The 18,564-nt window shown below is 36.5% G+C and overlaps 2 protein-coding genes across 2 annotated transcripts in view; one reads left to right on the top strand and one right to left on the bottom strand.

Annotated features, from left to right (window-relative positions):
* Nucleotides 1-4,311: 4,311 nt before the first annotated feature.
* Nucleotides 4,312-7,294, bottom strand: LOC119078615. The gene is made up of 2 exons (XM_037186211.1): nucleotides 7,122-7,294; nucleotides 4,312-7,060 (listed from the first exon to the last, which is right to left on the bottom strand). The coding sequence occupies exons 1-2, from the start codon at nucleotides 7,220-7,222 to the stop codon at nucleotides 4,312-4,314; spliced, it is 2,850 nt and encodes a 949-aa protein (XP_037042106.1). The 5' UTR covers nucleotides 7,223-7,294.
* Nucleotides 7,295-12,774: 5,480 nt separating this feature from the next.
* Nucleotides 12,775-18,564, top strand: part of LOC119078652 (venom dipeptidyl peptidase 4) — a 36,433-nt gene continuing 30,643 nt past the window's right edge. Inside the window, exons 1-2 of the mRNA XM_037186247.1 lie at nucleotides 12,775-13,086; nucleotides 16,474-16,732. Coding sequence (XP_037042142.1) covers nucleotides 16,595-16,732 — 138 coding nt within the window. The 5' untranslated portion in view covers nucleotides 12,775-13,086; nucleotides 16,474-16,594. The remainder of the gene's footprint in view (nucleotides 13,087-16,473; nucleotides 16,733-18,564) is intronic.

Genomic DNA, 18,564 nt, shown 5'->3' with positions numbered 1-18,564 from the left:
TAATTTTGTGGTAAAAAAAATAATATTAAAATTGTAAAAGAAGAAGAAGAAGGGAAAAGAATTTACAATTTTTGTGATTTAGTTCACTTGTATGTTGTTTATACACCATAAAGCACTTTACTGTTTAAATAAAGATTTCTATAAAAATTCAACTCGAAGGCTTTCATTTGAATTGACCGTGAAACAGATGATATTTTTGAGAAAGTATCTTCATAAATTCACACAAAATAAAAATGTGGAACTAGATCTATTTGGGATTAACAGTACGCGACCGAATCTTTTTTGGAGTTAACCCTTTCCGATACATTTGTTTAAATTTTGCGCATTTCGAATTGTCGAAGTAGCATTGTGAATATGGGCCTACGTAAAGTTGTGAATTTTCTAGTTCGAAAATTTGTTTTTATGTAACCTCAACAAAAATTTTATTTTTTTTTGCTGACAAAAAATCATCTAATTACAGTCACAGAAATTGGAAATTATAAAAATTTTGTGTCAGAATCAGCGTTGTAAGGCGATAAAGTAACAAATTGCAGCAATAAAAGTACTTGCAAACTAAATTATTCTTGTACTTCAAAAGTTATTGAAACATTTGCTGTCTAATAAAACATAAGCATGATGAGAATTGTTTACTGAATCTGGTATTTCAAAATTTTGTGATTCAAACTAGTATAAAGATCGACGTTTTGTTTATTGCAGCAAGAGAAGAATTTTTTTATTGATGGGAATACATATTTTGACAATGTGCGGTGCTCGCACAAAATCGGACATACAACAATTGTGGATAAACTTCAAATTACTTGTATTTGTATGCAAGAATATAAAACGGTTCTCAATAATGCGAAGTCCACAATGCAACTGAATGAAAAGCACACATGGTAGAAATCTCTTTTATTGATGGGAATACATATTTTGACAGTGTGGTACCCGCTCAAAAAGAGACCTACAACAATTGTGGATAAACTTCAAATTATTTGTAGTTGCGAAGAGTATGGTACTTCTTGAAGCAAATACCAGGATGTAAGCCCGGATGTCGAACACATGTTTCGCAATAAAAGCTTGTTTCTCTCCTCCCACCTGGTGTTTTTCTGTCACTGCACACGATGCAATCCTTTGTTGATTTGTTGGGTTTTTGCATAATAAAATGAGACTTGCCATCAAGACGTTGTTCTTCATTAGCTGCTGCAGGTCGACCTCTCTTACGTGACTCGTTTCGGGTATCCCCAACTAACTGCTTGATTAGATTCTTACGATACTTCAAATGACTCAATGGCGATAAATTTCGTTCTGTTCTGTCAATGGCATTTAGATGATAGCTGTTCACAATCGCAACTTCGAGTATCCAGAAGAAAAGTTTTCTCCACCACTTCAATGTCTTTCTAGTGAAAGCGTAACTGCCGCAATAATGATCTGCTCTATCGACTCCGCCCATGTATTTAGTATACTCGACAATCACCTTCGGTTTCTCGTATGTTTCAGATATACCTTTCTTTCTAATACGTGTAACAGTCTCTGTGCCAGGGTTGTGATATGTACTGATCATTGACACGATTCGTTTGTCGGAGAAGGATAACGCCATCACTTTGCAACTCTTTTGAAATGCTTTCACTTCATACTGACAAAGCTTCGCTTTTTTGAGCTCTTCTGGAAAATCTTTTCTGTTTGTTTGTACGGTACCGGTCAGATGAATTTTTTGTTCGTGAAGTGCCAGAGCCAAATGTGGGCTTGTGTAAAATCTATCAGTAAATAAATGATAGCCCGATCCATGTATTGATTTCAGAAGTGTGTCTGTAAGGTGTAATACAATTCTTGAAGTAAATGGTTGTTCCGGCAAGATCAAGCTATCAGTTGTCGTTTGACCATAATATACGACGTGACAATAAACGTATCCAGTTTCCGAGTCGCATAAACAGTAAACTCGCATACCCCACTTTGTTGGCTTGTTGGGATTGTAGCACATAAATAAGACTCGTCCTTTGAACCCTACTGTGCTTTCATCGATACAGATATTTTTGTTCGGAATAAAATGTTCTCTACACTTTTTATCGATGTATTCGCTCAAATATTTTGTTTTCCACCCAGGTAGTTTTGCTAATGACGAATCCGCAGGTAAATGAAGCATCCAAAATATTTGAAGAAATCTCGCTCGAGAAAAAACGTCTTTGAAAAATGGCATTTTTGTCAACCAATCATCCGAGAAGTAATCAACGATTTCCGGCTTATGATGAAGAGCCATATTGAGAATGACACCTAGAAATGCCTTCATTTCAGTCAGTGTTACGTCGACCCATGTATGCCAAATGGAAAACTGTTGTAGAGGTCGTACTATTTTTATTGTTGCGTATGCATTGGTCGCATCCGTTATTTCTTGCAAAATTTCATCAGTGAAAAATAACTGAAAATAGCCAAGTTCATCAACGGGCCTTTCGTGCGAAGGAATTTGAAATCCCGGATTCGGAACTGTAAAGTTAAATTTTCGAAATTTTGGATTTTCAGCTGTATATGGTACCCATTTATTCGTCCGGTCTGACAGAGGAATATCATCTTCTGAATCGAAACATAAATCGTCTTCATCGTCATCATCCGAAATCAGATCATTTTCAAGCCCTTCATCATCGGAATCCAATAGACTAAACTCATACTCCGAATCCGTCTCCAAATCAACATCGCATTCTTTATTCGCCATTACATTTGGTATGATCAAAAATATTCAAAATTGCTGAACAAAAGATGTTTTTTTTAACAAATTTCGATTTTCGAACTTGCTGACAAAATGCATCAAGGCCTACTATGACAGAAAAGCAGATTTAGGTGTAAAATCGTTTGGGGGAAGTGTTCCGACAAAATATTGGAAAGGGTTAAGATTTAATCCTTCCAGAGATTACTTGGAGTTATCCCCTAACCCGCCGCTTTACACCACAAATGGGTCTATGAAGTTTTTTGCATTTTACTAAGCTCGTCATCGGGACTTTTCAATAAGCGAAATCCAGGCCTTAACTGTGGGAATTATAGGTTTGTTCCAAGTAACTGTAACCACGAACTTTGACAACCCGAACAACGACAATTTCATCCACAGCAACGTCGCTTACGTGATATTTCATACAAATCGAGCAACGTCGCCTACGAGATTTACACAGAAATATTATTGAGGTTATGACTCTGTGGATGAAATTTGACAATTCATATGGCCTTGGAACAAACCTATTCAATGAGCGAAAGGTTTTGGGCCATTGGGTGGCTGAGGTCGACGGGTGGATAAGTGATGGCAGGCCGCTGAGTGGAGATGATACGAGTTTAAGTTTTACTTCCGTCTGAACTCATAGGAAAGTCGAATGCTATTATGAATCTATCGAACACGATTAGACCTGGAATTACCTGTTCGCAGGCTCTTTTGCTGGGCTTTGTGATGGGGACTTTATTGAAATAATTTTTGAAAACCACTTATCTGGACACTGATTATATTGAAATTATCTTCTTTTTTTGCACGTAAAAACACATTGGAACCAGCATTGGAACACAGATCTTTAAACACAGAGGAATTTAGTTTTTATTTAAATGTCTTCGTTACAAAAACTGGCCTGGCCAATACTCTCTCTAGCAAACGAACTACTTTTATTAAGGTGGTGAAAGTGTCATTTACATGTAAATTAGAGCGTAGTCAGTCAAAATGTAGAATAGTGTTTGTAGAATACAAATAAATAAGGTGTGAATGTGACACAGAGAGCTGAGAGATTGTTTGCTAAAGAGAGTATTGGACTGGCATATCAGTTCGATGAGAATGACATCTTTTCTTAAAATGGTTGACTATGATTCATGTACTTGTGTTTCACAAAATATTTTCACTATCTCATAACAGATGGCCCGACTTTCTATTCCATTGTTTTTAACGAAGGTAGGAGATGGCGTTTATACCGAACTTTAGTGCCACCGCAAATCTGATTCTGTTATATATATGACACCACCTCCACACAATATTTACCTTTACAAAACGCCTAACAAAAATCTGAACCTGATTTGACAGCCCTTAAAATCAAGGTTCAGAACTTTGCTTAAAATTCAAACTAAGCAAATGTGTCAAGAAATGGTCGATGTCAAAAAAATTGAGTTTTTTTGTTTCTGGTAAAAAAATTTGAATAAAATGAAAGTTCAATTTCGCATTTCGATGTATGCAAAAAAGTGAATTTCATCATCTTCCAGTATCCGTTGAAGTATTGTTAAAAAAGGACTATTTCATTAAAGTGAACTTCATTTTAAGAACCAAAGTTTGATATTATTAAATCTAACAACGTCTTTTTCAGAACCCTTAAACCTAAATTAATTTAAAGTCCCATCAACACCAGCAAATAGGGAACAAAAGATGAGGAAGGAGAGTATTTTCTGAGAAACCCGAAATGATAAGAAACTTCTTGACGAATAAGAAAACTCGTCTCCCTTAAATTTAGCTACATTCGCTTTACTTTGAATAGTTTTCAGATGATCATCGCCTAAAGTCTTCTTTCGCTTCTCAAATACTTCCTCAAACATTTTATGTGCAAGGGATTTCATTCCCAGTTCACCATATAAGAGGGCTACATTTGACTCAATTGTTAGTGTGCGTTGATGGTCTTCTCCTACAATTTTTTTATGTCTTTCGAAAATATCTTTAAACATTTCAAGAGCCTCAGACTTCATACCCGATTCATTATACAAGCCTGCGATATTGGATTGAATGATGAGAGTGCTCGGATGATTTTCTCCCAATACATTCTTGATTTGTTCTAACACCCTTTCCGACATGTCCAGGGCTTCGGAATGACTTCCAAGCTCTCCTAAAAGAAGGGCTATGTTAGATTTACTTATAAGATTGTCGGGATGATCTTCTCTTAAAGTTGTTCTTTCAATCTCATACACTTCTCGATAGATTTGAAGTGCCTGAGTCTTCAGACCCAGTTCTTTGTATGAATGAGCCAGATTCAATTTACTTGTGAGCGTTTCTGGATGATCTTCTCCCAAAATTTTCTTGAACTTTTCAAAAACTTCCTCTGACATTTCTAGTGCTTTAGTATGCATGCCCAGCTCGTCGTACAAAAGGGCTACATTCGACTTGCTCTTCAGAGTGTCTGTATGATCTTCTCCCAAAATAATCTTCTCTTTGTCATAAACTTCTTGGTACATTTCCAGTGCCTTCGCATACATTCCCAGGTCTTTGTATGCAGTTGCTATGTTACCTTTGGCTATGAGCGTGTCTGGGTGATTTTCTCCGATACCACGTTCCCATTTCAATAGAATGTCTGGATACATTTGAGCTGCTTCGGTGTTCATTCCCAATGCTCGATAAGATTCGGCTATGTTAAATTCCGTTATCAGTGTTTCTGGATGAGCGTCTCCTAAACTGTTTTGACGCTTCCCGAAAACCTCTTGGTACATTTGAAGTGCCTTGTCGTGCATTCCCAGCTCCCTGTATGAAAAGGCTATGTTAGCTTCGCATGTAAGGGTCTTTGGATGATCATCGCCGAACTTTTCTTTCCATTTCTTTAACACCTTTTGATACATTACGACTGCTTCAGAATGCATTCCCAGTTGTCTGTAAGACCAAGCCGTAGAAAATCTCGTTGTAAGTGTGTCTGGGTGATCTTCTCCCAAATGAATCTCCCGTTTCTCAAGTACGTTCTGGTACATTTGCAGTGCGCTAGTATGCAATCCGAGTTGTCTAAATGAGTGAGCTGTGGTGAGAGTCACCTCGAGTGTTTTCGGGTGATTTTCTCCGAATAGATTCTTGAATGACTGCAAAACTTTATCTCCAAATGTCTTAGCCCGATTGAATTCACCCCCTTCCATCAGATTGACGAAAATTGAATGTGGCATTGCACTAAACTGTTCAACCAAAGTGTCAAATTTTAATGCAGCAAGAAAAATGGATATTGCATGTGAATGGTTCCCCTTCAAGTTTTCCGATTCTATGAGCTTTGCCATGAGCATCAGACCATCTTCGAGAATTAGGCTCTCTTGATGCGTCGATTGCAATTTTAATTTGATTACTTGTTGAACCAATCTGTGAACATTTAATACACTCTTGCTTTCCTGGCAATCGACCATTGAATAGTTGACGAGCAGATTAATGGCTGCTCGGACATGCTCTTCATTGCCGAGGGTAAAGTGAACGAAAAATACGCTTCTCTGAATGTTGTCCGGATCGAAAAACGCAATAACATGCAGAATCCTAGCAGCTAGACGGCCGTACTTTGCATCTTGCTCGATGGCATCAATTGTGACTCTCCAAGTTGTGAACGTTGTCTTTTCATAAATGTTTAACGCATCCTTTTGGAACAACTTACAGTCAAGCATTTCCTGCGTTTGATATTTTTCAACGTAATCGACAATTCGGTAAACTGGTTCTTCCTTCCGTTGATATTTGATGTAGGCTGTTGCTTGCCGCAATGCCAAAGGAAAGGCTTCCAATCGATCCACCAATAGCAATTTGTCATTATCAGAGTCGATTGGATGGTTCAGCACTGTCGCCACATATTCGATGGCATCAGAAACGTTCCATGCATCCAGGTGAATAACATCAATACCATCACCCCACTCCCTAATCCGCGATGTGATTATAAAATGAGGCTTTTCTCCGGACGTTTCTGTTGTCAGCAAAAATTTGATACTTTCAATTTCATCCACGTTATCGTTCACAAACAACGTCTTTGTTTGCGAAAGTCTGTTCAGCAATTGTCCAACGACGGAATTAAAGTCTTTCTCTCGCCCATCTTCATGAGTTAACGGTATATTCAACTCGTCTCTTGCCAGCGTTTTAAGCGATTCAATGATCAATTCATTCCTTTCGGAGTTGATCCAAATCACATTCCTGTAGGACAATCGATTTTTTTTTATGAACTTTCGAACCAGTTGAGTCTTCCCAATACCACCCAGTCCGGAGACGGCAATTATATGCGACGGTGTTGAGGATGAATTCGGTGTTATTCCCAAGGCATCTTCTAAGCGACGCAGTTCGGATGATCTTCCAACAAAATGGATAACGGGACTCTGAACTCTGAAGAAAATTGGATCGGGACTCACTTTCGGTGTAAAACTGAATAAAGAGAAAATTTAATTGGTTTTCTTGACCGTTTCGGCTTCAATCGAATGCTAACTTTTGGGTGATATTTGTTGTAATATTGACTACTTCAGCTTCTTGGAATTCGACCACTGGTCCCAGGTTACAATACAATTTTTGAATTCGTTTCGTTGCCATTGATCGTTGAAACAATTATAAAAACGACCGTTTTTCTGGTTTAACCGTGAGGACTTAGTTTTCGAAGCCCAGTTTGTACACATTCGGTGTAGGCAGTTCAAATATGACTTAAGAAAGAACTCATTGAACACATTTTCCTTACATCTCATTGAAACGAATTTGTATTTGTATTGTTATCTTTAGACAGGACCCGTACAACATCATTCGATAAGTTCGAATGACTGCGTGATATGAAGTTATAACAGAAAAGCATTGCTCTCCACCTCAGCGAGGGCAGCGCTTCACTTATAAGTGTATCAGCGAGGGCAGCGCTTCACTTATAAGTGTATCGTATCGTATGGACTCCTAGATTCCAAATATCCAAGTCTGGGCCTGGGGGTCGTTGAAGTTAAAGGTGGAAGTCAAAACGTTGGTGTAAATATGTGCCTTAGTCCCTAATTTTTTTAACAAACGTGCGGGCATTACTCCCTTATACACTCAACACTCCACGTACTCCATGCCCTCTTTCGCTCGAGGACAAAAATTATATTAAACATTGCTACTTCACCTCATAAGTATCATAGAAACTACCTTGACTAGCAAATGACAGCGAAATTTCGGTCGATTGAAATCAAATAAGTGAAAGTAAATAAATCAACCAGATTTACAGTAAGTCACTTATTGATGAAGTTACTCAACACGAAAATCTATTCCTTCAATTTTACCTTCAATGTGCGAGGGTGGTCCGATAAGTGATTAGCCAAAGCACCTAGCAGGGTAATAGAGATTTTACCACGTCAAATAGAGTAGTATTTTGATACCAATAATACCATAGTAGCAGCCTTAATGGTAATTTTGCAATGACATTAAGATTCTATTGCCCTGCTAGGTGCTTTGGCTTAGCTTAGAAAATAAATTTTGCACCCTACGAGTCAATTGAAAGTCGACGACTCTGCTTCTTTGTATATGAGCTATCCTGTGAATTTTCGGTCACAAAATTAAGTCAGTTAAAGTACTCACCGTCAGTGACAGCTCAGCATACTCATTTTTACTGAATAGCCAACATTCGATACAGTGCTGCACGGGCTGAGCTCTAAGTATATCATTAGATAAGCCAAATCAAATCAAATTTTCAAAAAATTATGTCGATTATCAAATTATTTGTCGATGACATTTCTTTTTGATTGTCACTTTATTCACGACATATACATTTACCGGAAGGAAACAGAAAGAGTCGCTCGGAATCGATCGGTTATGGGCTAGAATTGTCCCCCAGACACGTTACTAATAAAAAAAACTACTTTGGACAAGAATTTGGTTCAAATTTACTCTTTTATACCAGCCGTAAAGGTCAACTTTTTTTCAAATGGTCCGCAATTCCTGCAACATCAAACTTCTGTGGTGAAATTTTGATATGTTATGGTAGCTGAAGCCAGCTACCATAATATGTAGACGGCCCATCAGAACAATGATGTTGTAGAGATTCCGTCCTATTTGAAAGTCGAGCATACTTTGAATGATGGCTGGGCATGGGTGGTGAGTGTGGATGTCAGAGTGGGCTCAAACTGTCGGCCGTGGATGGGCCAACAATCCTACAAAGTTTCAACTTTTTGTGTTGCTCCTTCCTCAAGTAAATGCTAAAAAAATGTTTTGACCACCCTCTGACATCATATGACATTTAGACACATTACACTCAAAATGGATTTTTTTGAAGAAAAATGGCAGACACCCCTTCGCTAGAATTGAACAACGAATCGAATGAGCTATAACTCAATAATATCGGGGATAGCTTGTTTCAAAACGACGGCTGACGAATTGGCGAATTGACTCTTAACTAGTCTGGAAGAAGAGTTAGTATTAGTTAATACGTATAACACTGAACCTCTCATCCGTTTAGTTGATTTCCGTACTCGCATACACTACATGAACTTCACAGTCCAAGCTTGTCGTCGGTAGTTGATGTTATGTCCATGATTTTATGATGGTTCCGTTGTCGAATTTTCGAAGTGTTTTCCAACATGAATCCTTCGATACCATCAGGAGGTTGAAACGCGTGCACATGTTGTGCTTCATCAATCAGGTCATGTATCATTGCTTTGTTAGTGCGAATAGGAACGAAATATGTTTTCTCCATCTCATTCGACATTCCATTATTCGACTTCTTCAACCAACTTTGTTTCGCCTCTCAATAGTTTTGTTCTGAATTCTCAAGCGATCCTGAATCCTCAACAGAATTGAAAGGGATTTAACTAGATATACCAACAAAAATTGTTTGTTTTGTAAACAACAGACTCACAACATCACGAAATGTCAAATTCAGAAAATTTGTGCGCCGATTTCACAGTTCCATGAAGACAGACGCGCGAAAATGCTACTATTTTCGAAATTAATTGACCTTACAAGTCTAGCATTAGTTAAAGTAAATTCGTCGAGATAAATCGGATAAATAGGAGAAATTGAAAGAATACAACATTGCAGCTGGTGAGCTGTAAAACAGCAAGGTGAGGCTAACTTTTTTTCGCAAAAATAGAAAGTTAGCTGTTTTTATTTCAAATCCATTCTTATTAAATATTTAAAGGAATTAGTAGATCTACAGCTCAATTGCTTTATCGTTCCTCTCGGATAGAAATAGGTGTTGTATTGTAATATTTTGCAAAGTGAAAAACGTTTCCTCCACGACTTTTCTTGTTGAGCGATAGAAAGGCCATAGAGAGGGTAGCCCAAGTGTGTATCTCAGTCGTCACACAAAGTAGAAGATCCACATTGGTGTCAAAATAAAGGTTTCCGCAACAGCACTGCGAAAAGTGAACTTTCTTACGCATCATTTTTCACTGTTTTACTGGTGTCTTTAGTAAATGTAACTACATTTCATCACTAGTGACGAAAAGTAACAACACGAAAATATGCAGCCAAGTATACAAAATACTGAAGCAGTAGCACCGTTGATTGAATTTCGATACAACCAAACTGAATTGATTGCACAGATTAGCTAACACAATTATTTTACACACAAAAAAAACAAAATTGTGTGAATTATTACAGAACCGACGTGATACTAAATTTTTCTATTTACACAACGACTGTGAATAATTCAAAAGCCGCGTTTCGAAGTAATTGAAAAATTTATGATTTTTATTATACAATTATTAAGCATAAAGCTTGTGCAGAATCAGCAACACCTGAACATCTCCAGCTGGTCGACAAAGACAATACCTTTAGTCATCTATGTGCGTACATAACACGTATGACTGTAGTAAACTCGTTGTTTAGAATGTGTTTTGATTGTATATTGTACATGTAGAGTGTGTTTGTTGATCAGCTGGTGAAGTTCAGCTGTTGCTTTTTCTGCACAAGCTTTATGTTTAATAATTGTAAGTAGATTTTTGGAATTTCAAAAGTTCACTTTTCGTAGCTGGTTGCAGAAAACGTTGTATGCAACACGTTGTGAAATGGGGATTTCCGTCACACGATGAGCTTATCAAGTTACATCTAGTGACGAAAACCACCCCATTTCGCAACTTGTTGCATAAATAACTAATTGGACTCCAATGAAAAATACAATTGAAATAGTTGTTTTCGCAATTCCGGTTCATAATCATCACCTTTCCATGCATCCATTTAATGTCGTTTTGAAGGTATTTATTTCACAGTGCGTTTTTGATTATTTTTTTCGCACTTGGGCTTTTTCACATTTTTTTCGCACGCTACATAGCTTAGTACCTTTAAGAAAGACTAAATTTTATAAATAAAAACTTTGCACAGACCAGGATTTGAACATCCAACACCATAATTCTTCCAAACACCAAGCAACGACCATAGCCATTCGGCTACAGAGTCACACAATTATACAGAACGTATTGTTGAAGCGCACATACTAAGCAAGCATTGACTACTTGATTTTATTTAGCGCGTCTCTATACATCACAATACAATGTGTATATAGTGCAGGTTGCTTGATCGTTCAAATGAATTCATGTTTGCATGTGAATGTTTGGTAGAAATTTTGGTAATATTTTGCATTGGAAAGGTGATTATGGCCCGAAACTGCGAAAAACGTTGTATCTACCACGGTAGGTATTCCGGTATTTTTTCGCACACGACGTCTTGTCGACCTCGGCTTCGCCTCGGATCGACAATCGACATCTAGTGCGAAAAAATACCTTCATAACCTACCTTGGTAGATAGATAACTATTATACAACTGAGGGATAAATGATTTTTTAGGCACTAGATATGTACATCATGTGCCAAAAAGCATTTATCATCGAGTTGTATACAACGTTTTTCGCAATAAAGGCAAAGGAACGTCCTACTTTTCGTCACTTGTTGCGAAAAATAAAATTTTTGTTGGAAGGTCTGGCGTGTCTGTCAAATTGATAACTGGAATATTGTACTTGTCAAGCAAGTCAAACGATTAACCAAAACATTTGGCCTCGAGTAATCCGTGCACGGATTACTCGAGGCCAAATGTTTTGGTTAATCAAAGTGGTTTCCCCTAGGTCTAAAACTTTGGTTTCCTGTTAGGAAATTTGGTACTAATTTGTACTTTTCCCTATAGAATATGCACTCTAATATATCAATTCATTCTCCTGGTGTTATACTATTTTTTTAATCGATGTGTCCCAAAAGTTCCACCAATTCCCATCTAAAATAAATGATGAAAGATCAGTTTAAAAATTGAAGAGAAAAAATGCATCTGGAGTTATAGAATTCATTGTAAATTGTTATCGTTCACATGACCCAATGGTTTACCAATTATATACGAAGATCAAACAAATAGAAACGTAATAACAAACTTATCGTTTTGTTCTCACACGCAAAATGTTTACTCAAATGAATGTAAACTTAACACAATTTTAAATTTATTTTTATTCTCTTGACGTGAGTCACATCAAAAAACCAAATTTGGCTATTAAGAAAGTTGTTTCAATGATGTGTGCCGGCTTTAACGATCGCTTTTTGTCTATAATTCATTTATACTTACGGGTCAACGAGCAGTGGAATACACTCAAAATATTGCTAGATTAGATGGGATTACCAGTTTAATTGATAAGTATATTTGGAGGGAATTTTTATTATACATTACAACTGTAGGCAGTGTCGTTTTAACTGCCGTTCGTACAACCCGTAAAAGTTTTGGTATTTTCGGTTATACAAAAGGTCACACCAGAAGACTTCTTCATTTCTCATTTCACGTAGAACGATTTCAACCCTATTCGTTATATATATATATATATATATAACACTTGGGATATGAGGTATGATGTGACTCCGTGAACGATTTTTTTTTTAAATCATGAATTGTGATTCTCTACAACGATAAGAAATCCAGTGACGAGTGTATGTTATACTGTACTAACGAGATCATCGACGAAACACATAAACCCATTCAAGTAACCAATTTCTTTTCCGCGAAATAAAAAATTGTGACTTTACGAGCTATAAGTCGACATGTATCTCTTCTCCAAGGCAACAGCAGCGACCTTTTATACCATGTAAAATCACAGAAGAAAATGAAAATTTTCTGAACGAATACAACCTGTTTGCTAAAATCGGTGCCGTCAGTACACTTTCATTCGTCGTAAAGATCTCGTCGGCATTTTATTCCATTCGGTACAGCACACACAAAAAATATGTTCGTTGGATTTCATATTAATACGAGAATAAAAATTGTGTTCATAAATAATAACTGAGTCTTAAAAGATTAAACATTTTAAAAATAAACAGTTCATGTCGCAAGCAACAGCTCATCTGTCCCTATAGTGATATTGTGTCTGGCGAATTGATTGCTTATTTTTAATTTAAACGCGCAACAACATTCTACGATTCTGTTATGGTGTAACATTAATTTACCAATTGATGTGCAACAGTGAAAATAAAGAGAATGTAATTAAATGTAATTCAATCAATTAATTTAATAAAAATCAATTAAATTCCCTTCGTTAGATGTGTACTATACGCGCGCGGCGTTTTGTGCCACTTTAGGCGCCTGTGTTTTAAGAAGAAGTCGGAAGAAAAAAAATCTCAAATTTACATTTTCAACGAATTTTAATTAACGAAATTTGGTTATTTGTGCATGAACTTTCACGTGAAAGGTGATTCGGTATTACCTCTCGGTGTCTCTCACTTAGAGTGTTTCTTCTTCCTCTGTGTTTGAATCCATTCATGGTAAAATGTAATTAAAGTAAAATGAAATTATGTAAACATAATTGCAGAGATTGTACAATTTTTGCTTATGGCATTTCAGTTATAGTATATACACAAACTGTGTGTCACACAGTGTGAATGAATATAATAAACATATATTCTCAGCGTTCATAAAATATTTATGGGTACAAAATGAGCATCAAGTACACTCTCATATGTTCCAACAAGGCACTTCAAGCAAAAGTGCTTCGAGTGACAGCTGCCAATTAGAGTACTATTTTGTATGAAAAATTTCTTCCAGACTTTTTTTTACAGTGTCAAATTTTCCCCGATGCCCTGTCCCGCTACAGTACTCTATTTCGAGTACCACTCATACTTGAAGTGCGTTGGTTCCAATAAAGTGTACATAATATCGGAATGTCAATATATGAACAAAAGTTATCTTTCTTAGATATAGTTTTGCATCGTAAATTAAACATTGTACGTAGAGAGGATTAGTTGCTCTGTGACAAAAAAGAATGCCCGCAATTCTTGGGAACGTTTTGTTTTAACGATTATTCGAAGACAAACAATTAGAGTTTCGTATAGTTCGATTATAAATATGTGCTTTAGATAACACTGTTGGAACATGCAACCGTGTTATACCAATATTTTTTAAAACAATTAACACAGTGTGGTTGAAATGAATAGAATTTAATTGAAGGTAAACGAAATGAAGGGAGTCTATAATAGACTGCCTATTCCCTTAAAATATGCCCTTGACTCTTCTGATTAAGGGACATCGATTAACAATTATCGACGCAAGTGAAGTTACATACCACCTTTAATTACACTCAGTTAAGCGAGCTCAATCTTGAAGAGCAATAACCAAACCATGCTCTTCTCTGGGGTCGGTCCTAGTGTCTCGTTTATCAAATACAGCATTCAAGTCTTACCCCAAACTTCGGGTTCATCTTAATCCAAAGATAAGCGAATCAATTATTAAATAAATAAAATAGTATTTGGAAGCATTGGGAATTCCTTCTGTCGATATGATAGATCCTACACGTATCCTACGGGAAAATAATGATCGAGATTCGGACTATTAAGAGAATATCTTTAAATTCCGTCTAACTTTATTATTATTATGAAATTTATACTCTTGTTGGAATTTTCTATTTTGTTTGCTCGGGGCTGCCATCATTCACATCACACTCGCAGGTTGTAGGCGCCATCTTATGTGCAGATTTGTAATGACAGGTTCCATTGCTGGGGAGGTCGAATCCAAGGTAAATATAGTGAGGAGGTAATGTCATTCAGAAGCGCGGCCTAGCACATAAGTTCGATGCCAATGAAATCTTTTTTTTAAATGGTTGACTACGATTTACTTGTATTTCACAAAAATATTTTCGCTATCTCACAACAGATGGCCCGACTTTCTATTTCATTTTTTGCTTTCAACGAAGGGATCAGATGGCGTTTGTATCGAACTTTCGTGCAACCGCACATCTGATTCGGTTATATATGGCATTACCGCCGCACTATATTTACCTTGGTCGAATCAAACACACCGATGCACCATCTCCTATTGAATCATTCAGGCCCACACTGATGATTCTCCTATTGTCCAACAGGTGGCGCTCCAGTAAACCTTCCTCTTCATATGCGAGTGACGTCACATATTTTTGCGTACCTTATTTTTGCGTCCCGGGCATCGAATACCTCGTACTAATAGCACCGGGATCGCACCCTGGCCTTCTCCATGGAAGTCTAGTGAGCTCACCACTTGACCACCCGTCCCGTTGTGTTGATAACGGCCGAAAAGAACGAAATTTCAATTTCTCCAGTGGCCTGTGGCCCTCGCCTCGCTACGTTACACAATACCTTCGTAATGAAATTTCCAACTTTTTTGCCGTCGGTGAACAAATAACTATTGTTCATCGAGGGAAAAATGGTAAACTGTATTTGTGGTCCTCGCTCCATCCTCCTTACTCTGGCCACAAGTCACCTGAGAAAAAGAAATTTCCAAATTTTTTCCCAAGGTAAACACAAGGTTTTTCACAACAAAGATTTTCGAAGTTTCGGCGGAGGGGAGAGAATGACTATTTTCTCGCCTGAGCTAAGAAAATACCTATTACAAGTATTTATCCGGATAAATTTAAGTGCGTTCGATGCGCACATATGTCAAATTTATCGACGATTAAATTTATTAGCATTTATCAACTCTGCTGATGGGAATATACCCAGCTTCTATAATTTATTGAGTATGTAATTTCAATAGACTCTGTTTGACCTTTCGGAAACGGCTAGTCATCTGTTATCGGCAACAATATTTTTTCGTTTTCTAAAACTCGATCTTGCACTGCTTAGTGATTCATTTATAAACGGATTATCATTTTATTTCTCCTGTGTGATACTACGTGTTAAGAAATGTAAATGTGATTGTTCACGTAAGCTATTTTACATCATTGGAATAAATAAATTTATAAATTGATGGCGAAAAAGATGAGCAATACGCTTTAGCCGTTTTGTCTTCCCTCTATAGCATTTATAGTTCTTTTCGCGAAACACTGGACGTTACTTTAAATATGATCTCTAACTGATTTTTGACGCAACAAGATTGCATTGTAGAGTGTTAATTTTTCGTAGTGTAGTGTATGGAGCCGGAAACTCTATTATTCAAATTTACCTGTCACAATTTCCGAAGCAAAGAAATAATTTCAAATATATGGCGAATTCCTTCTGTCCGAAGACGAACGAAATTTCGCGTTGAAACTATTCATGGTCGATAGGACTTTTGCTAGTGTAACGTTCATGAAACAATATTTCATCTAAAAACACAACCGAATTCCTAAGTATCCAAGATGCTAACAGAAAAGTCTAAGAGATCTCGAGCTACTTTGGACTGAAGTTTCGTTGAACACGAGACAGGTCATTGGTTACTACATAGAATAACTAAATGCACACATTAACGAATTATAAGAAAAATAAAATATTGGTTCGAATATTTTGACGATTTCTATTTCATTGAAACTATTAATAATTTCTATTGGCATCGTCAGCCTATTTGACACGGAGCTAAATTAGCTATTTGTTGTATTGAACAAGTAAATAAATAAAAGTTTTCTTCCAAAAAATTATGTTCAGACAATAAAGTGGAGACATACATAACCTCTCGTTATTCCGAAGTTGAACAATTTCATTTGGAGACATTACATCTCGCTCTAAAGCCACAGATTCATTAATAAAATGAGCGCGATTGAGAACAATGTTCGAATCGATTTTCAGTGAATATTCAGGAAAACCTTCGTATAAGTTGCTTCCACAAAATGAAACAAATAAAATAATTGAATCGGACGAAATGACTGACATCAACTTATCTACGATGGACATCAGCAGTTACTCGGTAAGTACAATTGTTTTGTTTGTCTGTTGAGGAATGACTCGACAGAAAAATTAGTAGTTACGCTTGCGTATGGCTTAGTGGCTGACCTTAGGCCTTAGTTCAGTGAATATAACCAAAGGGCAGATAACGATGTATTTTGTAAAGGCACAATTTTGAAGGTTTTCCATCTGTTTTTCAAGGTTTTTTTTAAAACGATTTTCTTTTAATTGAATGTACCTTAAAAACCCTTGATTAAGGAACCGACGCGCAGTCACTCAGAAGGCTACAATTTAAAACTTGAAAATCAAGTTAGAGTTCTGCGTAATCGTAATATGTGATCAAAAGGTATCAAGAGATAGTAACACGAAACCATTTATTTTAGGGATCAGACCGCCCACCGTGAGTGATTTATGTACCGCCGAAAAGTAAAACAAAGGGGTTTCAGCTAATTCTGTGTTCCATGGTGAGCAATGGCCACCATTGAACTAATATAAAACGTCGTAAAAGTCGTTATATCACCTGTTAATTCTGTCACTTATACCTTTTCTACTGTTTCGTACCAGATCGTTCACTATTAGGTAAAACATATCTGACTAATTCCTTATTGAATTTTCTCTTTCAACTTTATCCGATAAATTCGTTTGAAGCCCTCAAAAATCGTTCCAACAAATTAGTTCAACAACCTCTCTATATCCTGATATTAAGGGGAAATCATTGCTACTATTGGAAGAATTCCGAGAAAATGTTCGTTAGTCACGTGTCGTTTACTCATGTTCTGGGACAAACGGTAATTTTTCTCGACATCTTGTAATGAGCTCACTACACTATCAAGATATACAGACTTTGGACTTGTAAGTCAGAAGGGTTTTCTTAGGATAACGTTTTGTGACCACTCAACGCACTGACAGTGCGTTGGACCACTACATTATCGAATCACACGCAAAATTTCAATATGGAACACACGAGTGCGAATAGTCAATTGAACGACTGTTCGCACACGATTTTTTTTTTCTTCATTTGTTTCAGTTGTAATTGTGAACAAAAGTTAAAAAGTTCCAGATTTTAAATTCAGGTGTAACTCTATAAGGGTGAAGTTTGACAGCTACTAAATTATCTACATTTCTATAAAATGTATTTTGTTTCACAAAAGTTTCATTAAGTTTTTTTTTTGTTGAAGGTAGCATAAGAGTTTCTTATGTTCCATTTTGTAAAAGGAAGGATGAGCTCCTTATGTTTCATGTTGTAAAAGGGAACATAAGTTCCTTATGTTCCACGTTGTAAAAGGAAGCACAAGCTCCTCATGTTTCACTTTGTAAGAGGAAGCATAGGCTCCTCATCAGTTCCTTATGTTCCAATTTGTAAAAGTAAGCATAAGTTCGTCATGTTACCTTGCATGTTACATGTTGTAAAAACATAAGCTTCTTATACAACCTTTTTCTTTAAAAAATGCTATTTCCGATACTTGAGAATATTTATTTAACATCAAAGAGTAACACCTAGGTAAATAGATTTTTAATACAATTTGCATTCGTGTGCGAATAGTCTCACAATTGACTATTCGCACTCGAGCCCGAATAGTAACTTCGAATTAAATTTTACAAATTTCAGTACAATTCTTAAAAAATTCTTAAAAATTCCTGCAATAAAGTTGAAATTTTTTTGAGAAAGTATGGAATTTCTAAAAATTTAATTCCAATAACTTTTCACCTCTAATTTTTGTCGTCGTCGTTCAAACCATATATTATTTTGGTATGTACACCCTATCCTATAACGTAACTTACTTTTGCTTTTCTTTGACTTTATAACATTACGTTACAGCACTGCAAAAATGTGGCTCAATGTATATGTGTACT

This window comes from Bradysia coprophila, unplaced genomic scaffold (assembly GCF_014529535.1).
Source record: "Bradysia coprophila strain Holo2 unplaced genomic scaffold, BU_Bcop_v1 contig_297, whole genome shotgun sequence".
Lineage (NCBI taxonomy): Eukaryota > Metazoa > Arthropoda > Insecta > Diptera > Sciaridae > Bradysia > Bradysia coprophila.
Note: the sequence above shows the minus strand (reverse complement) of the source record. Positions and strands in the feature narration are given on the sequence as shown.

Bases quoted from the DNA above. Each gene is read 5' to 3' on its own strand.
- LOC119078615 (XM_037186211.1), bottom strand. From the start codon at position 7,222: ATGGCAACGAAACGAATTCAAAAATTGTATTGTAACCTGGGACCAGTG. The intron at 7,061-7,121 runs GTTAGCATTCGA...CTCTTTATTCAG, and splicing joins ACAACAAATATCACCCAAAA to TTTTACACCGAAAGTGAGTC.